The following is a 26610-nucleotide window of genomic DNA, read 5'->3' as shown; positions in this document are numbered from 1 at the left end:
TGAGCCAAGAAAGCTCTTCAACTCAGTTGACATGAAGGATGTTCCTCTGTCTGTGTGAATATAGCTTGGAAGGCCAAACATTGATATTAATGAGACCAGGCAATTTATGACTGTTCTCGCAGTCATGTCTGGACAAGGAAATACAAAAGGGAATCTTGAGTACTCATCAACCATCACCAGTAGGTATTTATTTCTTGTTTTTGATTGTACGGGTCCTTTGAAGTCCATATTAATTCGTTCAAAAGGTTTTGTTGCCTTTATGAGATTTCCTTTTGTCTTCATATACTGTGGTTTTATTTCAGAGCAAATTGCACAATTGGAGCAAATTTTCCTTACATCATCTACAGTATAGGGGAGATTTTTCATTCTGAGCCAGTGGTAGAAACGAGTTACACCAGGGTGACAAAGTTCATCATGGTATTTTGCCAAAGCTGAGTTCAATGTTGAACAACCAGCTGTAATACATATACGAGAGAGTGCATCAGCTGGTGCATTTTCTTTTCCAGGTCTGTAGACTATGTTGAATTTGTATTCAGATAATTCTAGGCGCCACCTTTGTATCTTTTCATTTTTTATTTTTCTATTGTGTTGAGTGCCAAACATGAATGTGACTGATTTTTGGTCAGTGATCAAAGTGAATTGTTTTCGTAGTAAATAGTGTCTCCATTTTCTTATAGACTCCACAATGGCATAGGCTTCTTTCTCAACAGCTGAATGCCTGGTTTCACTTTGGGACAAAGTTCGTGAGAAAAAGGCTACTGGTCGAGAATTTTGTGTTAATGTTGCACCAATTGCAAAATCTGATGCATCTGTCTCAATTATGAATGGTACATTTTCATCAACAAAGAGCAGTACCGCGGAAGCAATTTCATTTTTCAACAATTCCAAAGTTTCCATCTGATCTTGAGATAGAGGGAATTTCTGTATGTGGACAAGGGGGTGAATCTTTTGAGAAAAGTTTTTAATCCATCGGGAGTAATGAGCCAGTAATCCCATGAGTCGTTTCATTTCTTTAGCATTTCTTGGGGGTGGAAAGTTCATGAGTGGTGCAAGGCGTTCTGGGTCAGGTTTAATTTCTCCATGTTTTATCTCATACCCAAGGAACTTCAATGATTTTTTTGAAAATTTACATTTTTCTTCATTTATAGTCAAGCCATACAATTCAATTACTTGTTGAAATTTCTTAAGATTTCTGTCATGTTCTTCTTGATCTGAACCGCAAATGACAACATCATCCAAATAGGCAAAGCAGTCGTTCAAATTCTCTCTTTCTATAAGTCCGTTTATTGTACGTTGGAAGGCAGCTACTCCATTGGTTACTCCGAATGGTATTCGTTTGAACTGATAAAGTTTTCGGCCTACTTCAAAGGCAGTGTAATGTCGTTCATTCTCAAGAATCGGTATTTGATGGTAAGCTGACTTGAAATCTACAGTACTAAAAATGTTGTACTTGGCAATTGTGTTTACAAGATCTTCGATCAATGGGAGAGGGTATGCGTCTAAATTTGTGAATTTATTAATAGTCTGTGAATAGTCTATGACCATTCGTTTCTTCTGTCCATTGGTTACAATGAAAGGCTGGGCACGCCAACTGGACTGGCTTTCCTCAATTATTCCTTCTGTAAGGAGGCGATTGACCTCATTCTTCATGAATTCATAGTCATCTTGTGGGTGTCTTCTGGATCGGGTAGTTATTGGGTGGCAATCGGGAGTCAAGTCATTGAAAAGGGAACATGGTTTTATCATGGCCTCCACCAAGAGGCAATCTTTCAAGGGTGGTGTGGTTGTAGAATTATTATCTATTACAAGAGGCTGTTTATTACCATTGAATGCTAAACTTATTGTAGAGTGATTCATCAAAAAATCGTGACCAAGTATCACATTGCAACAGCATTCTTTTAATACCAAGAGTTTAATATTGTTGTATTCATTTCCTTTGTACACAATATTGCTATAAACACATGCTTTTGTAGCGGTGTTATGTTGAACAGATGCAAATCTTATAAAACAAGAATCTGATGCAGTTTTAAATTTATTTGTTTTTGCAAATTTTTCATCAATAAAACTGGCAACACTTCCGGTATCAATAAGAGCTGGTGTATTTATTCCATTCACCGAAACAATAATTGTAGCTTTAGAAAGATTACTGGCTATACCAGCTGCAGTAATAGTTGACGTAGTTAGTTTTTCTTTGAGCGTTTTACTTTTACACACATGGGAAAAGTGTCCAATTCGGGAACATTTATGACAAGTCTTTCCTATTGCAGGACATTCTTGAGAATTTGAGTGTTTTTTATATCCGCAACGTTGGCATTGAACGGATTTCTCTACAATTGCCTGTCGATTTTGGGTTACAGCATTAACATCTGAGAAAGATTCACTCAAGCTTATGTTTTTATTTTCTTCAACAGAGTTTGTATAGCTAGTGGTCTTAAGAGTTTATGGCTGAGATCAAGACGTCTTTTGCAATAGAAATTCATGTAGATTCCTCTAAAAATTGTCTTTTTATTGGTCTTATGATGTGTTTTTCAATGAATTATTGTATTTGAAGTAAAAAATTGAATTATATTCATCAAATTCATTCCAGAGTGGCAACTCTATGCCAGACGGTTATCAAGATCTAATGTTCACTAGAAAGTGTGTGCTGAAATTGGGAGTGAAGCCAGTGGTCGGAACCAAAACTCTACTCATTCAACCCTCACTGCAGGAGCTACGCGAGCAAATGCTGAAGATTATTGAGAAATTAATCTTTGTCAATGAGGAAGTACCAAAAATAGAGCGATACCTTTTCCCAGGTAGGCTTGATCTATTTCGATTTTCCCTCAATTAAATTTTAATTCAAGTATTTTTGAATTGAGTAGTAAATGAGGTACCTGATAAGTCTATCATGATAGACAGAGTTCATCAAAAGAAGAGAATACTAACATAGAGTTTGCGCTTGTATGCGTGTAAGGGCCAAGCCACATGAAGCGTTTTTGCACTGGCGGTATCAGCTGATTGGGTTGGCGTTCGGCAACGCCAGTTGATTAGCAGCTGATAATCAGCCAATCGGAGAGCTTCCTGCCCTGCCGACTCGTCCGCCGCCAGTGGCGACAGTAATATTGATGTCAATTATCGCTGTATATAAGCTGTTATTAGCTGTTAATCAGCTTGTAAATACCAGTTCATAATGCTTTCATTCACACTGAGTCACGAACTGTGAATTATGTCCAGTACTCTGTTAGTTCGAGTATTGTGAATCGGTCTTATTGCTCCCAGATCCATTCTCACAGTCGCCATATCTGTTTAAATCATCTCTTGGGTTCCACAACAGACCATAGTTGTGGTAAACTGGAGTAAAATGCAATTCTACACATCTTTTATTTCTATAGTTAATGTGTTTTGAATTTGATTTTTGCATTCAGGTTGAGGAATTTATTTATTTATACTGTACTTGTTTATACTTGCATATAGAAGAATATGCAATTAGAAATGATCAATAACTGAAAGCAATGATTATTTCGACTATCTCCACCTTTGGTGTTGAATATTTTTTCCACGTCAAACCTTTTTCATCCATTCTCTTTACTCTACTTAATATTTTTCTCATTTTACCAGCAATGATCCTAGATCAGCCGTATTTGATCAGTGTAAAAATGGAAGAGAAGCAAGTGCAGGACTTGGTAGAAGAGATTATGGCTTGCTTTGATACCAACATACCAGGACCCGCGCAGTACCTCTCCACCTATGACCCGTATCTCTACATTCTATCCGGCGATGCAAAGAATGCTCTCGATGAATTCTTCAAAACGGAGCCTTTCCCCTATTTGAAAGTGAGATATTACTTTATCTTCAAATATTCATATTCGTTATAGTCAAAATTGAACTTATATCCATAGTAATTTATCCACTGTCCAATCACTGAATAAGAACATTTTGATTAGCCCTACTAACCCAAGCTACAAGTCAACCTATTTTTATACAAAAATACTATTATTAACTCAACTTTTCATGTCAGATACTGATACAATCCTTGTTGACTGTTGGAAGAAGCTGAATAACTTTCCAATTTTCTTTCCGTGTTTCGGTGTAGGGTTTAGTAAGCAGTTCAATTTCAACTTCTCTAATTCCAAAAATGAATAGATGATACATATTATTACAAAAAACGAAGAACAATGAAATTACATTATTATAGTTGGAAAATTATACTGAAATATCTTGCTATTGTTAATTCAGTATCGTAGATCGGTAATTCATCACATGAATTCAGAAGGACATGTCAACATCCTTTTAGAATCTATACTTTTTTGTCGATACAATTCATTTTATGAACGTGTTTGTATGTTTCGCAGGACTTCACAAAACGCATAATTATGTATGAAGAACTGAGAGATGAAATTGCTATGCTACGTCGTAATATTCCATTGAATCTGATATCTTTGGACTGTTGTGAGCTGAATGATTGTCTTTGGTCGATTGTCAACTCCATCCGATCGCAAATTGTTGATTACTTCATCCTAGTGAACCGAACACATAACAGAGGGTATGCTATGCTCTATGATTTGATTCGTACTAAACAATGTATTCATAATAAATTGATGAGTCGCTCTTTTATATATATTGACAAGACATATTTTTATTTGTATAGGATACTTCATTTCAAGTGATTTACTGTTTTAATGACATCATATCACTTCAATGAAAATAACTATTATTGAAGGTATCACAGCTACTTTCATTGAATAATAGTTTTCTTTTGTATTCCAAATTATGTTTGTTTCTATCTATTTGATTAAGTTTTTCCTGTTTTGATTGATAACCAGTCATCTTCTTGATACCCAGCAAGCGTTCTTCAAGAAATTCTATAACCTTGCTCCATTTGATCCAACATTGTTGAATATGAACAATTATTGTACCATCCTAAATAAATAAATAATGAATAAATAAATGTTTATTTCCAAAAAAAACTAAAACTACTACATCAATTACAGAAAATATTAGATAGTTTACAATTACATACTATAGTTGGTTTCAAAAATTTCTTATAATGTGTGTTCTACTTGCTTAGTGTTTTCTGTGTGGAAATTGACCTACTCCACTATTATACATCCTATCTCCACGGAAGATCTTAATCGTTTTGTTGGAAATCTTCAACTTTTACAGAAAAAAATAGAGTAATATTTATGATTATATGATATAATATAACGTTCCTACATTTGAAGTGCATCTTATTCATTTCTTTAACTTGATTGTTTTTCTATAGAATAGCAACAACATTCGAGGAGATGGCATCTCGTGTCAGTCAATTGCCTGAAACAACCGTTGAGTTGGTTGATCTAACAAATTACATCAATGAAAGTCGAGACACTACGATGTTCAATCTGAAGACGCAGCTCATCATGTCAGCTGAATACTTGATGTTCTTGACAAATCATGCACTGCTATCTGGTAAGAAAGTCTTCCTTCCTCTAAAATCTTGATACTAGTCACTTTTCTATGCGCATTAATTATGATTAACTCCCTCCGAAAGTTTGCATCCTACTTGTACTGTCTATAATCCAAACCAGGGACAAAATTTTACTATTAAACCCAGTACTTTGTCTTTTTTCGATTACTTTTTAATAGAAGTAAAAATAAAAAGTTTTCCTTATTTAAATTGTTTACTGACAACATGTTTGGGCTATGATGCCATTATAATGCCATAAAAATAAACTATAAGTAGCCTTTATTAAAATTGTTTACTCACAACGTGTAATAATAATGCCATCATATTTCAATCAGTAGGCTACTTTGTTTTGTAAATTCTGTAAAAACTCTGTAAATCCATTATAACTTTATTATTCACTGTTTCGTAATATCAAATTCAATATCAATCTATACTTATAAAATTCTTATCTCACTCACTCACTCACTCACTGATCACGATTTCTGGAAAACTACTGGATGGATTGCAACAAAACTTGGAATATAGCTTCCTTATACGTCCTAGGTGCTCACTAAGAAATATTTTGGCGATATCTCAACTCTAAGGGTGGTTTTTAAGGGTTATAGTTCGTCTTTTAGCATGTATATTCTTCTTCTCCTAATCTCTTGATTATAATTGAAATGTCCATATCATAATTATGTTACTATAGAAATATAATCTAGAGAGAAACAGATATTTGTTTAATCTAACAGAGAAACAGACCTATTCGAAACAGTTGTTAACTGGCAACTAAATTGATAATTTTGTCAGGTTGGCATTAAGTTGAGATGACTTCATTAGGTTGGCACCAAGTTGAAGAACTAATTAAAATGCATTTATCGAGAACAAATTGATTGGGCACTGCTGCTTCAATCAGAGCTATTCCTGGGAGTATAGATAATTTTTATTTTTCATAAAACAAACTTTTATGACGTGAGCTGCTTCTATCAATTGATCCTATTCTATCAAGACTAATTTTGTTTGTATATCCGACAGATCGCAAAAACTACTTAAACAATTTCGATGAAATTTTAATAATTCAGTATGATATATGGAGGGTATTTTTAAATACTACGAGAACCAATCAGAGAACTCTTCTATTGAAAAAAAACCATGCTCTGATTAATTCTCATGAAATTTAATCCTGATTGAACAGGCTTTTGTGCTACTGGGCCTGATATTTTCATGTTTCAAAATCAGCTAAAAATTAAATCGAAAAAAAAACATAATATTCCATCAGCTGCTCCTATTTCCTTTAATGATGTCATTGCATGGCACAAGACAAACCTATTGCTATTGATAGATCACAAACAAATACTAAAGTTGTCAATTTGGATAGAAATTAAATTGAGTTACATGTTAGTTTACATCCAAATTTTCATCCCCAAGCTTTTGGTTTTAAGCTAAGATCAAAGAAAGAAATCATGTAATGGTAGTCAGTAATCAAAGTGATTGAATACACTCTATTTAGATTTATGGAAATTCACATTAAAATGATCCCACTTTAATATTTATTATGGTAAAGTTTAGGACATAAGAAATCAGCCACAATATGTTATACTAACTATTATGAATGAACTCTCATGTATGAATGGACTTCCATGGAAGAAAGAATCTATGGATTGGCTGATTTTACACTTTTGGATAAGTGAAACGAAATGTAAGCGACAAGCTATGCCAAAAATTCCAGAATAAGCAAGAGATCCATGGATAGGCTACCAGAGTCATCAAATTCCTAATCAACTTAATTTGGAATTTGATGTTCAATTGCATCAAGCAAAAACAAAAATAACATGATCACTGCTAATTTGATAACTGTCAACTGGTAATATTAATTACCAATGAATAAAGTCGAGGTCGACTCTTAAGCCCCGCCCAATATTCTACAAAATTCTCTGCAATTAGACTACTCTTCTACAGAGCACTTTCAACACATTAACATTAATAAATTATTCGAATGATTTGACTCAATTATTTTCATGCCAAGTTGTGGGGTAATCTCAAAAACGATTATAACAATTTTGGTAGGATTTAGATTATAAATGTTTCACAAAAATAATTTTATCTTTTAATTCCCGTAGCGAAGCACGGGTGCCCTGCTAGTATTTAATAAAATGAGAACGAGGAGTATTTATTACACGATGACAATCTGAGATAGTCTGCACGATTAGGATATTTGCTATGTGGCAATGGTTGCATTACAAATTGGCTACTCAGGGCTGCATTTAAATCAACCACAGGCAAAAAAAACGTATTTTCTGCTTTATTGTTAGCTACTACTAGGTGCTTTGGTGCTACTACCAACCTGAATCAGTCGGCCCATTGTACATGGATGTGATTCTCTTAGAATCCTTTCAGTTGATGTTGACAGCTGTTCACAGCTCACATCAGTGATCAGTGTGCTTGTGAAGCTCTTCTGTACAGTATATAAATTATTATCTTAGATCATGTAATATATAAATGTATTGGAGTAGCTATTATATTAACTTGTAATCTGTCCTTATTCAACTTACAGTGCATATACATATTGAAAATCATTATATTACTTGTATCATTACAATATTTAAAAATTATTCTACAATATTTTGTGATTTTTCATTATTCTAGTTGATGATATTGCATTGAACAGTCGAGTATTCCTGTGGCCGAAGGACATGGAGCAGTGTTTAGATTTGAGTACGAAGCGAATCGCACATATTAGAGAGATGGTTGAAACTGCACTTCGCAACAAGCGAGCCGAGTTCGATATTGTGTGAGTTTGATGGTTTTTTAATAAAAATGTATTCTATTAAAAATTGAGTAGTTTTCAATCTTCAGGTAACAGAATAAGTCAAAATATTCTAATTGAAGAATACGAGTATAATTTATCCTACGAGTATATTATTATACTCAGTTCCTTGATGAATATTATCCTATTTTTTAGAGAAAAGAAGCTGTGTTTTATTATGCTGTGGTATATATATTTTGCAGCTCTTCAGTAAAATCTAGTTAGATTGCTCTTCCTTCTTTATTAATGAAAAACCGTTTCATACTCATCGTCTCATACTGAGTTTGAAAATCAATATTTGAATAGTTGGACTAACTCTCCGGAGTGTGATAGCAATATATTTTATTGAAATATCTATTATCTACAGGAAAGAATGAAAAATTATTTGTTAATAATTTTCTTGTTGATCTTCGAAATCGTTTTTCTCATTCTATCTCCTATATTTCGATTTACTCAGCATTTTCAATTGTACAATTGGTTTGTTTTCATATAATGATATAATTTTTCCAATATTCAGACTGCAAGATCATCAGAAAGACCTGGATATTCTGAAGAAGAAAGATCCTCCAATTTTGACGATGGAGGATATGAATGATTGCGTCAATACAGTTGAAGCTCTAACACAGTTACTTGCGAAAGATAAGCAAGTAGCTGATGTAAGTTCACTTTTCTAAATTATTTGTTTGGGTAGTTCAAGTATAATATGTTACAGAAACGTTAATCCCTCATAAAGTAGGCAAAATATAGTATATCACCCTCTGAGTATTATTCCTGTTGAGTAATACTGCACTATGTTGTAGTATAGGTACTGTAGAATATTTTGGTAGCAATGATAAAAACTCATATATTACAGCACTGAAAAAGAAAAGTACAGCACCAAGAATGGATAGTAGCCAGTACAAAGATGCTCTGCTATCATTCTAATTATAATTTTAAAATAATCAATTTTGTCATCTCAGACTTGAAATTTGTCTTGATAAAAATATATTTCAAGACACTATAAACGAATAGATAAAATATTAATAATTACTAAACGATAATCCAATATTAATATTTTTTGTATAGATTCTCAGTGAAATTCTAATTTCCAACCACCACTTCTCCCTCATTTGAACCAATTTATGTCTACAGTCGATCAACATGGAAGAACAACTGCTGGACTTTGATGTGTCTCCATTTACCAATCTGCATAACATGCTCAATACTGTTGAACCTTATGACAGGCTCTGGCACACTGTTCTCGAATTTCATCAGTCTTATGACAAGTGGTATTTCGGTAACTATCTTATGATTTCCAACACAATCAATCGATTTCAACTAATGGAGGTTAATGAATATGAAGCCTATTGTTATTTATTTTTTTATTTATAGAGTATGATATACTGTATTACTGAAAACTACTCAGCCTGCAAGACGTAGTAGTCCAGGGACTCGTAGTAGGATCTCGAGTAAGACATTTAATATTGTTTGGAAAATCTGATTTATTAGTGAGAACCACTAAGCAAGAACGAATTTCTAAAATAAATAGCTCCAGTTTGTACAATGATAATGTTAGACTTGTGTTAAGGAGGCAGTTTTTGAGTTTTCAGCTGATGTTTGCCTCCACATATTTCTGTATTTAAATATTCAATCTTCGTTAGCGTAATGCATGCCTTAGCTAGGAGAAGAATTGTGCAAAAAGGAAAATTTGATCCTTCATGGATGGATCAATTATTGTTGGGTTTCTTCTAGAACTAGCTACTTTCTGGGAAAGCTCTATAATTGTTGAAATGGAGCTATAGAGTGAACTACTGTTAATTATAGCCGAAAATGTTATATCTTAAATTAATCAATTTTAACAGAATTTACCTAGTTTATTTGTAAGAATTTCAGCTGCATTGTTCCAAAGAACCAGCTGCTAGCTCAACTGTTGAGCTAGTTCTGTAGATTGATTATTGTTCAAATAAATATTTTTATCTTGATCACATAACCCTCACCGCATAATTCTCTCCCACTAATATGGGTTGATATCCAAGGTAGAAAATATAGAAACTTTTTATTTAGCTATGTGGTTCAAAGTATTCTATATATTTTTTGTATTTAATAAAGTGGTTAGACAAAATAAATCCACATTAAACTTGATCAACACAAGTGAGCTGCGAGGAAACTAAACTCAATTTCCATTCAATGTTTGGCACTTTTTTGCAAAACAGGACCGTTCAAAGGACTGGATGCCGAAGAGATCAAAGAAACAGTGGACAACATGTGGAAAATTCTTTATAAATTGGCTAAAACTTTGTATGATGTTCCTGGATCCAAACGTGTTGCTGAAATGGTCAGAGCAAAAGTCGAGAAATTCAAGCAATATGTTCCGATCCTTCAAACGATTTGTAATCCAGGAATCAGGGAGCGACACTGGCAGCAGGTGATTACCAATAACAATTAACACATTGAAAATTGATTTCCTAGAAACTGATTTTCTCCAATATTCATGAAATTAATAAAATCATAGCTCAGACACTGGATGATATGGTTAAAATTCTCGTTCATTAGTACTCCATAGCTGAATATTGAATACATGCTTGATATATCTAAAGCATATTATGCTATTGATAAAAACATGCTTCTAAAAAAACTTGATTTATCAGGAGTAAGAGGAATTGCTAATGATTGGTTAAGATCCTACCTATCTAATAGGAGTCAAAGGGTCAGAATTAACGATACGTTGAGTGAACCCGGGGACATTACCATAGGTATTCCTCAAGGATCAGTGTTATCAAGTACTTTATTCCTGGTCTTTATTAACGATAGTGACTTACAGGGAAAGATTACATCTTTTGCAGACGATACAGTTATATTTTATTCGGCCAAAACAAATCAAGAACTTAAAAATAAATTAGAAATGGATCTTAAGCACCTTAGGTGGTGGTTTTGCGAAAATGAATTAACTATCAACACAGACAAATCTAACATAATACAATTTAATCTTCAAAACACGGATCAGGAGTTAACTAGTATTTACTTCCATAAATTAGATTGTGCGCAACAGGTGAACAATATATTGTGTAACTGTGAAACAATAAAACAAGCACGTACAGTTAAGTATCTGGGCCTCATATTGGATAGTAGGCTCACTTGGTCAGATCATGTGCAGAAGATAAAAAATGAGTTATTTGTATACAAAAGGAAGTTGTATTACCTTAGACAGTTATGTCCAAAAGAAGTATTGTTACAATTATACCATGCAATTATTGGTTCTAGAATAAATTATGGAATAATATGCTATGGGAGTGCATACAATGTTCATATTAAACCTGCGATTACTGGTCAGAAACATATATTAAATAGTTATTTGTATATCTAGAGTGAAAAGTGCTGTTTTTTCTCCCTGAGGGAAAAGTTTGAAGCCCCGAGGCGAAGCCGAGGGCAACAATTTTCCTGAGGGAGAAAAAACATTTTTCATTCATGATATACACAACATTTTTCCTCCACCTACATTTTTATAAAAACTGCAAATAAAATAATTTTTAAAAACGTATGTGACCAAACAATGTGTTACAACATAATCTAAAAAGTAAACAGAAACAGCTGGCTTGTAATCACAGTTCTCCTCCGACAGCACTATCTGTCGGCTAAAGTTGTAACAACAATGACAGCTACAACTACAGCTATGATGAAGTTCCCGTTTCAAATTTGATTAGTTAATAAGTAATATTCGTTGGCTGGTATTTTGAATAACATGGATTAAAAGAAAAAAAATATACATTTTTTCTAGTATAGTGATATGAAGTTTGTAATAATAATTTCAGCATACAAACATAAATTTTATATATTATCGATCAAATGTCTGGTTGAGGTATTGAATTTAGTTGGTTTAATGACTACTCTATATGCTTCCTCATCTGAGCTTAGACCTTCTGACCTATTTCAAATGTACGTTTTTAAAATAGAGATGCTTCCCATGTTATTTAAATGGAGTCACTTTTACTCCCTAGGGAGTTTTTCTGTTTTTTAGTACCGAGAGCGAAAAAGTGACACTTTAGTATCATGTTTCAGGGAGTAAAGTAAGTACTTTTGACAGTAGGTGGAGGAAAAATAATTTGTAATAAACCTAAACAATATAGTTCAATGATGCTCTTCAGAGAACTATCAATATTATCAGTGAGACATTCTTTTCTATTCAAAGCATTGCTGGATTTAGCTGAAAATGATTTCGATATTCAACAGATGAGAGAAAGAATAAACCTCAGGAATTCACAGGACATTAACCTCCCAAAACCAAGATTAGAACATTCCAGACGACACTTCAAATACATAGCTATAAAAATATTCAATTCACTTCCAGTAACAACAAGGAAAATAACGTCACTTCAGTTATTTAGAAAAGAAATCAATAAATTCATTTTACAACTAGACAACCCGAATGATTTTTTTTTACTAAATTAATATAGGTCTAAATTTAGTATAATTTACACGACATGAACACTGCAACAATCAAAGATCATTGAACTCACAAATCCCGTCCGGTATGCGTAAACAGTAAGACAGTATTAAATTTCAACACTGTCTCTTTCTTCAAAACGCATTCATTTATGGTCTAATTACATCAGCACTTTGAAAAAAAAAACGAAACGTTAACTATGAATAAAATTGAACTAAATATGAAAAAAACAGCAACCACTCCGTACATAGTTTTAAGTTTTGTGTAAGTGTGTGTAAGTGTGTGTATGTGTGTGTATGTGTGTGTGTGTGTGTTTGTGCGCATGTGTGAATGTGTGTGCGCATATGTGAATGTGTGTGCGTATGAATGTGTGCAAGAATGATTATAAATATTGACATATTGATTTATTTCAATATAATACCATATTCAATTATTATGTTCTTCATGATATAATATTTAAATTTGTATATAAATATTTTATTATATATATTCAAGTGTCCCCACACAGGGTAGCCTATAGGAAACACATATTAGAAATTAGGAAACAATATTGTATTTGATTTTTGGAATGCATTTGATTGTTTAATTATTTTTTTGAATAAAGAATTTGAATATATTTGAATGCACAGTATTATTATTTTTATCAATTTGATTCTATCCTCCCTGTAATCAACAACATTCTATTACTTCTACTTTTTCCTCTACTACTCCAAAAACTCATCTAAAGTGTTGAGTAAGCCTATTGGAAATTTATTGCTGTTTGATTGACACTGTAAGTTACTTTGCAATTGTTAGTTCACATTGCAATTTATTGCACCAAATACACATTTTGAGCTGATTTGAACTATTCTTGTGAAATTGAAATTGATTTATTTCTTCTTTTTACGAAATACAATCTCTTTACAAAGATATAGAAAGAGATATAAAATGTGAAGAAGGCTCCTCATATGGACAAATGCCTGTGAGTGAGGAGCAAGTTCCAAATACAATTGAGTATTCTATACTTATAAGAATAAAGACAAATCATAGAAAAGTAAAGATTCCATCTTTCAGAACTATTGATAAAGAACAAGCGACAAAATACCTATGAGTAGTATGATTCAGTATCTTTTCAAATAGGTGCACTTTTCAGGCATCGACATAGATGGATGCCAACATGCACTCCGAAACACACGAGCACACACACATACACACACACACTTTTTAATTAGTTCTGTATTTAAGTATCTGTCAGTAGTCGTTGAATCTTCATTTATTTTGTATTGAATTCACTCTATTATTGGCACATCAGTAGCTACTAGCACACCCTATAAACTATGAATACACTTTTGACTCTAATTATCAATGTACTCTTTGTTGATGTCACTGTAAGTAAGTTTCGAAATTGTATAATTTACAGTTATCAACATCAACAAGTTAATATTTCATGGTACTAATCAACTTGAAATTTGATTTTAAATGTAGATAATGTATATATTCATCTTTTTTCTCATTATTCAAGATAAGCGATACTGTTGGAGTGAAAATTATGCCGACTGATGCATCGACTCTGTGTGATATGATTGATATTGGTCTAACAAAGTACATTACCAAGTTGGAAGAAATTGGTGTGTCAGCTACTCGTGAATATGCTTTAGAGAAGAATCTACACAAGATGAAATCCGATTGGACTGATGTTTGCTTTGAATTGAGTCCTTACAGGTAATGCATTGGCTAAATTCTCTCTATCTATGATAGTCTAGCATGCAAAACTATGATGTTGAAATTTTTGTATAAAATTCCAATATTTCAAATTTTTTCACACTCAATTCTTACATACATTAAAAGAATAAAGAATACTGCTAATTGTCTCTAACTGCTTTTTAAATAGATTTGGTGTTTCATTAAGGAATAGAATTCACATCTTCTCAAAGTTTTGGTTCACTTTTTTAAACACTAATTCTTGAGAATTGATCAATGATATATTTACAAATCAGATCATTTTCAATCTATAGACAACTTTGAATTTTGATATTTCAATATTATCAATTGTTTGTTATCAAGTTTTCAATTTATCGCAACTCTTATTCAGGGAAACTGGAGTCAGTATTCTAACGGCAGTAGATGATATCCAGGTGATGTTAGATGATCACATACTCAAAGCACAAACAATGAGAGGCTCCCCATATGTGAAAGCATTCGAGCAAGAAATGCAAGATTGGGAGGAAAAATTGATATCGATGCAAGATATTCTTGATAGTTGGCTATTGGTGAGTCAATTTTAAATGTAATTTTTGTACTGGACCTTTCCATTCTCTTTAAGTTGTCCACTCTTTTATGTTCTCGAATTACAGTATATTTGTATTATTACAGCTGCTTTTCACTTTTTATTATTTCACTAAAATACGCTGATATCCTTCTCATTAAATTGAATTATGATTCTATTTTTTCAAGATGCAAGCAACTTGGATGTATTTGGAACCAATATTTAGTTCTGAAGACATAATGCGTCAAATGCCAGAAGAAGCAAGAAATTTCCGTGCAGTCGACAAAGATTGGAGAGATATCATGGCAGCAGTACAACTTGATACACACATTCTCAAGGCAACTGACTATCCTGGAATGCTCAATATCTTACAGGTTTCAAACAAAGTTCTCGAAGAGATACAAAAAAGTTTGAATGATTACCTTGAAAAGAAACGATTATATTTCCCCAGGTTTGTACCTTTAAACATATTTTTCTATTCACTCTCACACTATTATTCAGCAAATATCATCTTTCAAGATTTTTCATGTCATACAATTTACTCTGAGATTGAAGGAATATGAGATTTGCTATTATCAAATGCCAATGGATTCACAATGATTTACTGAATGAATTTCCAAATTCTGAAGACTTCTGCATAGTTGATAGCATTTCATTTTAATTCTCGTTCAATTATTATTGTATATTCATTAGCATTTGAAAAAATGTAATATCTCGTTTCTCTTCATCTACATAATGTTTAGCCGCTTTGGTTGAAATTGAGCGCTGGTTTCCGGAGATTGTCAGTTCTGTTTGATTGTTAAAAGAATACCTGTCCTGGGTATAATACAGTAATGGGTTCAATTCTTGAGCTGGCAATTCTCTTTGGGTTGTAGCTTGCAACTAAATTCTTCTAAATATTCTCTATATTTTTAATATTTGAAGTAGAAGAAGTCTTCGGCGTACTTGATAGCAATTTATTTTGAATTTCGTTTTATATTATTATAAATTAGCATTTAACAAAATTCAGTATCTCATTTTTTCCATCTATATACTTCTTCAAAGCACTTTTCCACAAAACAGAAAATAGCTGGAAGGAATTAGAAAATGCTTATATAGTAGCTTTTATCGAACATCCTCCAACTATTTTCCCTGTTGCCAACATTTGCTGTGCAGAAGTTTTCAGTTAGCACTAATTAGGAATTTGGTTTACTCAATAATTGTGAAACTCCATTCACTATGAAACATTGAATTAAAGAAATATTTTTACTATTTTTCGCAGATTCTTTTTCCTTTCCAATGACGAGTTGCTTGAAATATTGTCTGAAACAAAAGATCCTATGAGGGTGCAACCACACTTGAAAAAGTGCTTCGAAGGTATTGCTAAACTTGAATTCACCGAAGATCAAGAAATCGTCGGAATGATCTCTGCTGAAGGCGAAATTGTTCCTTTGAGTGGAACAATCATACCAGCAGATGCTAAGGTCATTATTTTATGAATAAGTTTCCCACATTCTTTATGTTTTTATAGGTTTCTGGTTTAAATATGCATTTGTCCATTGCATTTTTCTTCATTCTTATAATTTTTTAGGGTTTGGTTGAAAAATGGCTTCTGCAAGTTGAGGAGCTGATGATAGCATCAATACGCGATGTATGCTGGGGTGCTGTTGCTGCTTACATGAACCTGCCGAGAACGCAGTGGGCGCTTGATTGGCCTGGCATGGTGATATTGTGTGCAAGCAGTGTTCATTGGACAACCGAAGTCACAAGTGCAATCGAACAGAAGGAAATGAGTGTAAGTCAACATCTTTGACATCAACAGTTGGAATCAAGATACAATAAAAAACATGTGTTATATAATTATACTGTATTCACTCAAGCAATGATTGATCTGTAACATATTCTGGATAGATTCCGAGGACAATTGAATTTGTTGTGTTTACTCTATTTTCATGAAATCAATTATGTTCACTCTTATAGCAATTCAATCATGTCCATTCAAATAAAATATTCTAGATGAAAGCAAGAAAACTAGCCTGCTGTAATTTGATGTACTTATTAATTTTTTTGCAGAAATATTTGAAAACATGCAACTCGCAAATCGATGACATGGTCATATTGGTTAGAGGAGAATTGTCAGCTGGAGCCAGAGTAACTATCTGCGCCCTCATTGTTATTGATGTTCATGGTAATTCTATTCTGTTACTATCATTAATTTTTGTTCCAAGTAAATGCTCAAATGATATTATATTCCATGCATAGAATGCACAGGATGTGAATATTTTGGTGCTCTCTTATGATGTGATTTTGACTGAGATTTAAATTATTTGATTTTATAGAAGCAGTTACAGTAGAAGTCCAGGTCAGATTCTGGTTGGATTGTTGTTGCAAATTAAGCAACTAATCTTGAATAGATAAAAGTTCAAATAATAATAAAGTACGTTGTACAAAATTATAAAATTAGTGAACAGTAGTTATTGAGTCATGTTTTTATCTTTTTTATTAGTATTATTTCATAAATTGTGCTTTACTAGACATCATATTTCTTGAAACTTATGATTTTTTGTGACAGCTTTTGATCTCCTTAAGGGTTTACCTGCCTCAATAAGTGATTAAAATATTTTTTCAAAACTAATACACTTCATTTAATAGCTTACTGTTGCTATCAATTTCAACTTATTTAAAAAAAAATAAATCCACAGAGTGACCACGAGAAACATTTACATTTTAGAAATGGAAAAACAATATCAATTTTTCAATATACTATTTATTCAACTTGAGTGAGTGTATGCCATTTACTTTTCGTAAATTATGTCAGGAAGGTGACGTCCTTCTCCACTGAGGCAATTTTATTATTTTGTTCAGGAAGCTCTTCCACACTCGTTCATGTGTATCCACAGTGATCTACGCCACCTCAGTACGTATCGCCGCTTTCAAGTCATCTAAAGTACGGGGCTTATGTCGATAAACTTGCTCTTTCAAATGTCCCCACAAATATAAATCAGTTTAGATGACTTGAAAACGGCGATACTCACTGAGGATACACTGGAACGAGTGTGGAAGAGCTTTCTGGACAGAATAGGAATTGCCTCAGGGAAAAAGGACGTCACCTTCCTGACATAATTTTCTCTAAGAAAAGTAAATGGCATATACTCACAACTATTTTACTCAAGTTGAATAAACAGTATCTTGAAAAATTGATATATTTTTTTCATTTCTAAAATGCAAATGCTTCTCGTGATCACTCTGTATTAACATATTCGCATGAATCTAAAACTATTAACATATTAATTGCATGCTGGAGTTCTTATTTAAATCTCAGTCGTTTTTTTCCTTGAATAAATTATTTCTAATTTTGAGAATTGTATTCCAGCCAGAGATGTTGTTAAAAGCTTGGAAGGGATGAATATAACCTCGCCTGTTGACTTCAACTGGACCAGCCAATTGAGATATTATGCTAAGGATAATAGCATTTTTGTATCAATGATAACTACCACTCTAGAATATGGCTATGAATACCTTGGCAATACGCCACGCCTTGTCATAACTCCACTGACAGATCGTTGCTACAGGTGAGCTGAAAAGTTAAAAATATCCTATCAAAAACTGGAAAAAAATTTATGTCTAAACCAATTTGGCTTCCTTAAAGGTATAAGTACAAATGAGCTTTCCTGGAACTATCTAATTCCTAGTCTACACTATTGACCAGTCGATGGCCAAGTGGCTTGCTAAGTCACTGGCCAACCTGGTAAGCTTGGCCTCGTTGGTCTTACCATACACACTGCAATCTGCAATGTGACCATTTGTGGATGCTCGGCTGGCCACACTTGAGTAGATATATAGTTTTTTATTGGAATTAGATATAGTTTCAAGTTTTTAGCTATAGTCAATGATCTTTTTTGTATTAATCTTATATCGCTGATAAACCTGACTCATATATTATATAGCGGGGTATTATGTTCAAAAAATAATAATTAGCGTTAAAAAATATTTTTGATGATTCAAGTTAACAAAAAGTTGTTTTCAGTTGGAGCAAGCAAACACTTCGTAATCTTATTGAGATGTCTTGAATTTTCTCTATCCGTGCAAATAAAAAGTATTTTGAAAATTGTTCTAATTCTTTTTCTCGTTTTTGAGAACGCTGATGGGAGCTTTGAAATTGAACCTTGGAGGAGCACCTGAAGGACCAGCCGGAACAGGCAAAACGGAAACTTGTAAAGATTTGGCAAAAGCTGTGGCCAAGCAATGTGTCGTTTTTAACTGTTCTGATGGTTTGGACTATAAAGCTATGGGGAAATTTTTCAAGGTAAGATCAATAAAGTTCGTAAAAAAATATTTGCACATCATTGTGGTTATCATTATAGTGTTTGAAAAATTGTCATTCCTACTAAATCAAGACATTCAGAGCAGTCCATTCAATGTGATTTATATTGTTCAATATCAACCTCTTCCATGTGGTTCCATCGAGTTTCCATCTGATTGTTGTGTCTAGAAAAATGATGTTGCTGCCTTGATACCAGTTCAACAAAGTTCATTAAAACCGTATAGTAAAATCGGCCTAGTTACATGCTACATCTTCTCAAACAGCAATGGAGTGTTGGTACTTGAAAAAAAGTTGCTTAATTTATTAAATCATCAGACTTGTCAGTCTGTCAACATAGTTATCAATAATAGATCTACTCTGAGTTCGTCATGGAGAGAAAATGTCATTGTGTAAGTTATGTGTTTAATGTTTTTACTTTCCTTGCCCTATTACCATAGGCAAGGAAAGTATTGCTTTCCGAAAAAAATTAAGGTACCCCAATTACGTTTCAAGGTCCCCTGAGTCCAAAAAAGTGGTTTTTGGGTATTGGTCTGTATGTATGTGTGTGTGTGTGTGTGTACACGATATCTCATCTCCCAATTAACGGAATGACTTGAAATTTGGAACTTAAGGTCCTTACACTATAAGGATCCGACACGAACAATTTCGATCAAATGCAATTCAAGATGGCGGCTAAAATGGTGAAAATGTTGTCAGAAATAGGGTTTTTTGCAATTTCCTCAAAAACGGCTCCAACGATTTTGATCAAATTCATACCTAGAAAAGTCATTGATAAGCTCTATCAACTGCTACAAGTCCCATATCTGTAAAAATTTCAGGAGCTCTGCACCATCTATGCAAAGTTTGATTTTAGATTTTCAATTATCAGGCTTCAGATACAATTTAAACAAAAAAATTTAATTGGAAAAGATTGAGCATGAAAATCTCTACAAATAATGTTTAGTAACATTTGCACCTATAATTGAAAATAAGCTCGAAATTAGAGAAAATAAAATTATTCAATTGCAAACTGTTGGCAACTGTTGATTCTATTAAATCATTCACTATGAAGAGATAGCAGACTTCGTGTGTCTCCAGCGTTATTGTCCTGTCACCAGCTGGCTCAGATCTTAGAGAAGTGGACTTGAGATGCGCGGGAACACTAGCGTCAGTTGATCAATTTTCATAACGGCAAGGAAAGTTGTGGGAGTGCACCACACCAGATTTTTATGAATTTTTTTTTCAGGGATTGGCTCAATCAGGTGCCTGGGCTTGTTTTGACGAATTCAACCGAATTGACTTGGAGGTGTTGTCGGTGATTGCTCAGCAGGTGCATAGCATCCAAATGGCCATCGTTCAGAAGAAAGAGCGATTCATGTTTGAAGGAACCGAAATATCTTTGAACCCAACATGCACAGTTTTCATCACTATGAATCCTGGGTAATTGAATTTAGTTTGTTAGAACTTCTTGTTGGTTCTGTACATCTCTCATCCTGTTAAATTTATGTTGGTAAACTCAATTATGTAGTTTGTTTTCACTTATAATACCGGTATGTTAATTGATGCAGTATATCTAATTGAAGTATATCTACAATGTACGATATACAGGGTGATTCATAATTATGGTAAAATATTTTAATACATGATAGTAGAGTTAAAAATTAGAGAAAAAGTTCATATAAACATATATCCATAAACGCTTCTTTAGCGAGCTATACAGAGTGAAAGATTTCGCCCGAAATTCAGTTCCTCTGGTGAAATACACCGATGCTGAATTGTTTGGGGACTAGTTTTTGAAAAACTTATGCTGGATTCATATGGAAAAATATCTGAACAATCGAATAAAACTGGTCTGGAAGCTGTAGTGTGAGTAGTTTTTGAGAAAAAAGTTGAAATATGCAAAAAATCTAAGTAGAAAAACACAGACTTCCACGTTTGATGCCCAATAACTTTCTTTAATGACCAGTAAACAAATAATTTTTCGCAATAAAAATTGTAGATAATTTAATTCTGAAAAAAATTATGTAAGATGTGTGAACTAAATTAAAAAAAAAGTTGAATAAAATGTATTCTTATGTAGTACATTACACCACAAAAATTTGCTGTTTTATGAGGAGAGAACTAATAACTCATAAGTTGTAGCTGATTGCAAATACAATATTTGATTTTTCTATGAAAAGTTTTTTTTTATATGAAAGTAGCATATCTAAATGACATTAAACTTATACCAAAAGACTAGTAGATTATGCCATTAAGCCTGGGAGGAAGCTCGAACAGAAGTAGATGATCTCCTATGATTCCTGCCCAAATGTTTACTGAAAACTGATGTTGTGGAAGATTAGGATTAATGGCATGAGGATTCTCAGCTGCCCAAATATGTTGGTTGTGGACGTTAACGATAGCTGTTCTTGTAGAGTGTGACTCGTCGGTAAATAAAACGGTTGTTAAAAAGTTTGGGTAAACAAGTTTTACTAAAAACCATCGGCAAATACCAGCATAGGGAATACAGTCTCGTGACAATAGAGTATGAACTTCCTGGAGGTGGTATGGATGTAATTGTTGCTATTTTAATATCCTCCAAATAATAGATTGATTGACATTAAACTGCACTGACAATTCTCTTGTGCTCTTCTCTGGATGTTCATAAATTTCATTAAGAACTTGTTCTTCTAACTCAACAGTTATAGTAGATCGGGGTCTGCCTGCATAAATGTGCTCTTTGGATATCAAAGAATCTGTCTCAGACAGAAGTTGATGAATAGTGGCAGAAAACCTTGAACTTGGACATACTCGGTTAGGAAAGTTCTCTTGATACAAACGTCTTGCTTCAGTACTATTACAGTAGTGTCCCATTCCATACATTAAATGCATGTCAGCTAATTCGGAGTTTGATTAATGTCAAGATTACATGCCATTTTTTAAAAAGTTAACACTTAACACAAAAGCAAAGTGGAATGGTTACAAATAACTGGTTAATAGATTGAACAAAAAACACTGCGCGGTTACAGTAATCCTAACTTACAGTTTGTTTTTTGTTCAACAGTGAGCTAAAATATTTCTGAAAATAATTTTCAGCTGATAATTTCTTTTAAATATTTTCTCATTTAAAACATAATAAATCGGCTGTTTTTGAACAGCTGTTATTAAAATCCATGTTTTATTTGCAATCAGCTACAACCTATGAGTTATTAGTTCTCTCCTCATAAAACAGCAAATTTTTGTGCTGTAATGTACTACATAAGAATACATTTTATTCTTTATTCAACTTTTATTCAAATTTAGTTTACACAGCTTACATAATTCTTTTCATAATTAAATCCTCTACAATTTTTATTGCGAAAAATTATTTGTTTACTGGTCATTAAAGAAAGTTATTGGGCATCAAACGTAGACGTCTGTGTTTTTCTACTTAGATTTTTTGCATATTTCAATTTTTTCTCAAAAACTACTCAAACTACAGCTTCCAGACTAGTTTTATTCGATTTTTCAGATATTTTTCCATATGAATCCAGCATAAGTTTTTCAAAAACTAGTCCCCAAACAATTCAGCATCGGTGTATTTCACCAGAGGAACTGAATTCCGGGCGAAATCTTTCACCCTGTATAGCTCGCTAATGGAGCGTTTATGGATATATGTTTATAAGAACTTTTTTTCTTATTTTTACTTCTACTATCACGTATTAAATTATTTTACCATAATTATGAATCACCCTGTACATGCATTGAATTAGGCTAGGCTATGTAAAGTTTACTTGATATTAAAAAGGTACTGACTGTACTGTAGTATAAAAGTATAAACTTTCAATACTATTTATCAAAAATAAATTATTATAACATTGATACTTATGTAATTCTGAATTTTCAGTTATGCAGGTAGACAAGAACTTCCGGATAACTTGAAAGTGCTGTTTAGAACCGTCGCAATGATGGTGCCTGATTATGCTATGATTGGTGAAATCTCCTTGTACTCGATGGGATTTGTGGCTGCTCGAAGGTCAGTTTCTGAAATGAAATATCATTGTAATGCATTGCCATTTATCGAATATTTATTCATTCCAAATGTCATATTAAAGCATAATTTCTTAATAAGATCAACAAATGCTCGTACAAATTGGAAATTATACTGAATTGAGGCATTTATTTCACTTTGTAAAAGAAAAATTCACGTGCTTTAAAATTGCACAATAATATACAGAGTGGCCACCTACCGGGAAAACCGGGAGAACCTTAATTCCTCATGATTTTAATAACCGGGAAAAATTTTTCATAAATTTCAATTTCTAGAAGAAGTGTACTTCTGTAAAGAAGAATTTCTGTAAAGAAGTGTACAGTAACAATAAGCTCAAATGAAAAAAGCACTTGATGGTTAGCAATAATGATTGGCAATGTTTTTAGTCATGATATAAATCAATTACATTTTTAAATTAAGTATTTTGGTGGCTTCATTCTCTTCGGAATGAGACTTTCGTCAAGGTTTGAAGAGTCGCCAACAGCCGGAATCGGCTATGGTACTGAACATACATAATATTATAGGTACAGAGTGAGTCATATGTACGGGAACCCCTCAATAAGTTGGGTAGATATAAAACTGTAACTTTCAGGATAAGTAATTGGTCGAATACCTTACCTTTTGACGTACAACTGAATTTCAACCCCTTATACGGGGATGACTTAGGGGTTGTAACTCGAATATTTTAAAAATGTAAACACCCATTGTTTGGTACATCATTTTAATGACCTTTTTAAAACCAGAAAGACGGCATTAATTGAAATTTACTTTGATACTAGTATCCAAAATGGCGGCTGATTGAAGTTTTAGTTTTTAATGAAATGAGGGGTTGTAAGTCAAATATTTTGAAAGTAAACACCCATTGTGTGTTACATCATTTCAAAGGCCTTCTCGTACAAAAAATATGACATCAATAAAAATGTTCTATGATACTTGTATCCAAAATGGCGGCTGATTGAACTTTATCAATCATTTCTTTAAAAACTAAAACTTCAATCAGCCGCCATTTAGGAAAAAGGTATCATAGTGCATTTTTATTGAAGTAATCTTTCTTGCTTTGAAAAGGCATTTAAAATGATGCAGGTACCACACAATAGGTGTTTGATTTAAAATATTTGAGTTACAACCCCTCATTTCGTTAAAAACTAAAACTTCAATCAATTTGGAAACAAGAGTATCGTAGAACATTTCTATTGATGTCATATTTTTTTTCAAAAAGGCTTTTAAAATTATGTACTGCACAATGGGTAGTTACATTTTAAATATTCGAGTTACAACCCCTAAGTCATCCCCTTATGAGGGATTGAAATTCAGTTGTAAGTGAAAAGGTAGAGTATCCCACCAATAACTTATCCTGAGAGTTACAGTATTATAACTACAAAAGTCTCCAATTTATTGAAGGGTAACTTTGACACTGTAATCTATTTTTGTGAGGAATTTTTCGTTTTTCAACTACTCACTGAGTGTTGAAAATGGACCCTGTCCGAAAGCACTCCACACACATGAGTAATTAAAAGAACGTGTCAATTCCTCACAAAAATAGACTGTAGTGTCAAAAATTATCAATATATTTGGAAATTTAAATAAGCATTTCGTCATGGAAGATCAAACTGAAGATTTCTATAATAAATTCTTTACGAATGTATGTTGTTCCTCAAATACCGCGGATACTCTAACTGGAAAATTTTAAATTTTACTCTGGAATCCCGGAAATTACTCATTAATTTTTTTATTTTAAAATGGGTGGCCACCCTGAATATAGTAATTCATAGAAAATACAATGTTTGAATTTCAAATCATGATGTGTTTATTCTATGTAGAAAAACATTCACAAGCTTTTTATGATCAATTGTTTAATTGTTGCATTTTTATGAATATGTTTTTAGATATATCATCCTTTAGAAATTTTATAATTGCTCGTCTCTTTCAAACTAACCGTTTTATAGAATATAGAATAGAATGACTTCTTTATTTGATGACGTTGCAAAGATTGGACAGCAATGTCAACTCTACTAATTAGTGACGCTGAATCAACCATGTTTTCAATGTGGTTGTCTATTGTTAATTAAGATTTTGTTGTTCCAGTCTGTCTACAAAAATAGTCGATACTTACAAGCTTTGTTCAGAGCAACTGTCTTCACAAAGCCATTACGATTACGGCATGAGAGCTGTCAAAACCGTTCTAACTGCTGCAGGAAATTTGAAGTTGAAATACCCAGAGCAGGATGAAGCAGTGCTTGTGCTCAGAGCCATTGTTGATGTCAACATCCCGAAATTCCTGGCTCAGGTGACATATATGTAAAACATGAATATATGTCTATTCATAGAAATACAGAATGTTGAGCATTACTTTCAGATGTTCTTAGAAATGCAGAATTATGAGAATTATTTGTTGAGCATTACATGTAGATGTACATAGAAATACTGAATTATTTGTTTAGAGATATAAATAAAGACAATGTCTATATTAAATAAAATAGTATAAGTATAACATTTTTGAGTTCAACTATTCATCTTATTTCATCTAATCTAATATCAAATTATATTGATAAATTGGACCAAGAATCACTCTGGTGTCTGTCTATTCTCTCCATATTACGAATTAATTTATCATTTTTACATAACCTCTAGACTGTGTATTCAAAATTAAGGTTTAGAGCAGTTTTGGGCGAATGCCTGTTATTCTTACCTGGATTTTATATGTATATGAATAAATAAATTAAAACTACACAACGTCTTGAAGAAATTTACAAAATATAGTGACATTTTGTAGACAAATATATGTAGACATTTGAGACTCATAAGCTTTATAATGTGTTGTGTATCTGCCATACGCTAAATAAATAATAATATTCCCCGAAACTTTTCTTTGTATAGAAAATTATTTTTTGACATTAGTCCTTTAACTTTCAAACTTCAAACCTTGACTAATATATTTATTTTCCTCCAGGATCTGCCTCTATTCGTTGGAATTTACAAGGATCTATTTCCGGGAGTTGATTTGCCGAAACCTGATAGAGATGAGCTGATTAGTAAACTAGAACAATGTTTGAAGGCCAAAAATCTGCAGCCAACAGATTGGTATTTGGAGAAAATTATCCAGATCTACGAAATGATTCTAGTGAGGCATGGATTGATGATAGTTGGTGAATCACTCGGAGGGAAAACATGTGCCTATCAAGTAAGTGGAAGGTTAAAATTATAATCGTCTATCAATCTCTTAGTGGATAAAATGTGGAGTGCATGTGTAGAGGAAAAGTCTTGGAGTAGACATTCCAATATCTATGCAATCAATTAACAATAGATTCATTATTTTTCATTCCACTTTTCAGCATCCTACTGACCGCCTATATAATGGGTATATAGATTGGTCAATGATTATAAGCCCTAATTTACCAATCTCCCATTTATTATGTGCATTTCACAATGCGAAAAGAATTCCTC

The 26610-nt window shown here is 32.9% G+C and overlaps 1 protein-coding gene across 1 annotated transcript in view; it reads left to right on the top strand.

The window, feature by feature from the left end:
- Positions 1–26610, top strand: part of LOC111046903 (dynein heavy chain 3, axonemal) — a 69177-nt gene that overhangs the window by 10061 nt on the left and 32506 nt on the right. The window contains exons 12-30 of the mRNA XM_039440301.1: positions 3598–3812; positions 4332–4522; positions 5243–5427; positions 8051–8195; positions 8728–8866; positions 9342–9486; positions 10403–10614; positions 14132–14331; positions 14702–14879; positions 15064–15326; positions 16137–16338; positions 16446–16649; positions 16928–17042; positions 18228–18426; positions 18992–19160; positions 20404–20597; positions 23023–23151; positions 25252–25453; positions 26117–26347. Coding sequence (XP_039296235.1) covers positions 3598–3812; positions 4332–4522; positions 5243–5427; positions 8051–8195; positions 8728–8866; positions 9342–9486; positions 10403–10614; positions 14132–14331; positions 14702–14879; positions 15064–15326; positions 16137–16338; positions 16446–16649; positions 16928–17042; positions 18228–18426; positions 18992–19160; positions 20404–20597; positions 23023–23151; positions 25252–25453; positions 26117–26347 — 3518 coding nt within the window. The remainder of the gene's footprint in view (positions 1–3597; positions 3813–4331; positions 4523–5242; positions 5428–8050; positions 8196–8727; positions 8867–9341; positions 9487–10402; positions 10615–14131; positions 14332–14701; positions 14880–15063; positions 15327–16136; positions 16339–16445; positions 16650–16927; positions 17043–18227; positions 18427–18991; positions 19161–20403; positions 20598–23022; positions 23152–25251; positions 25454–26116; positions 26348–26610) is intronic.

Source organism: Nilaparvata lugens, chromosome 1 (genome assembly GCF_014356525.2).
Source record: "Nilaparvata lugens isolate BPH chromosome 1, ASM1435652v1, whole genome shotgun sequence".
Classification (NCBI taxonomy): Eukaryota; Metazoa; Arthropoda; class Insecta; order Hemiptera; family Delphacidae; genus Nilaparvata; species Nilaparvata lugens.
Note: the sequence above shows the minus strand (reverse complement) of the source record. Positions and strands in the feature narration are given on the sequence as shown.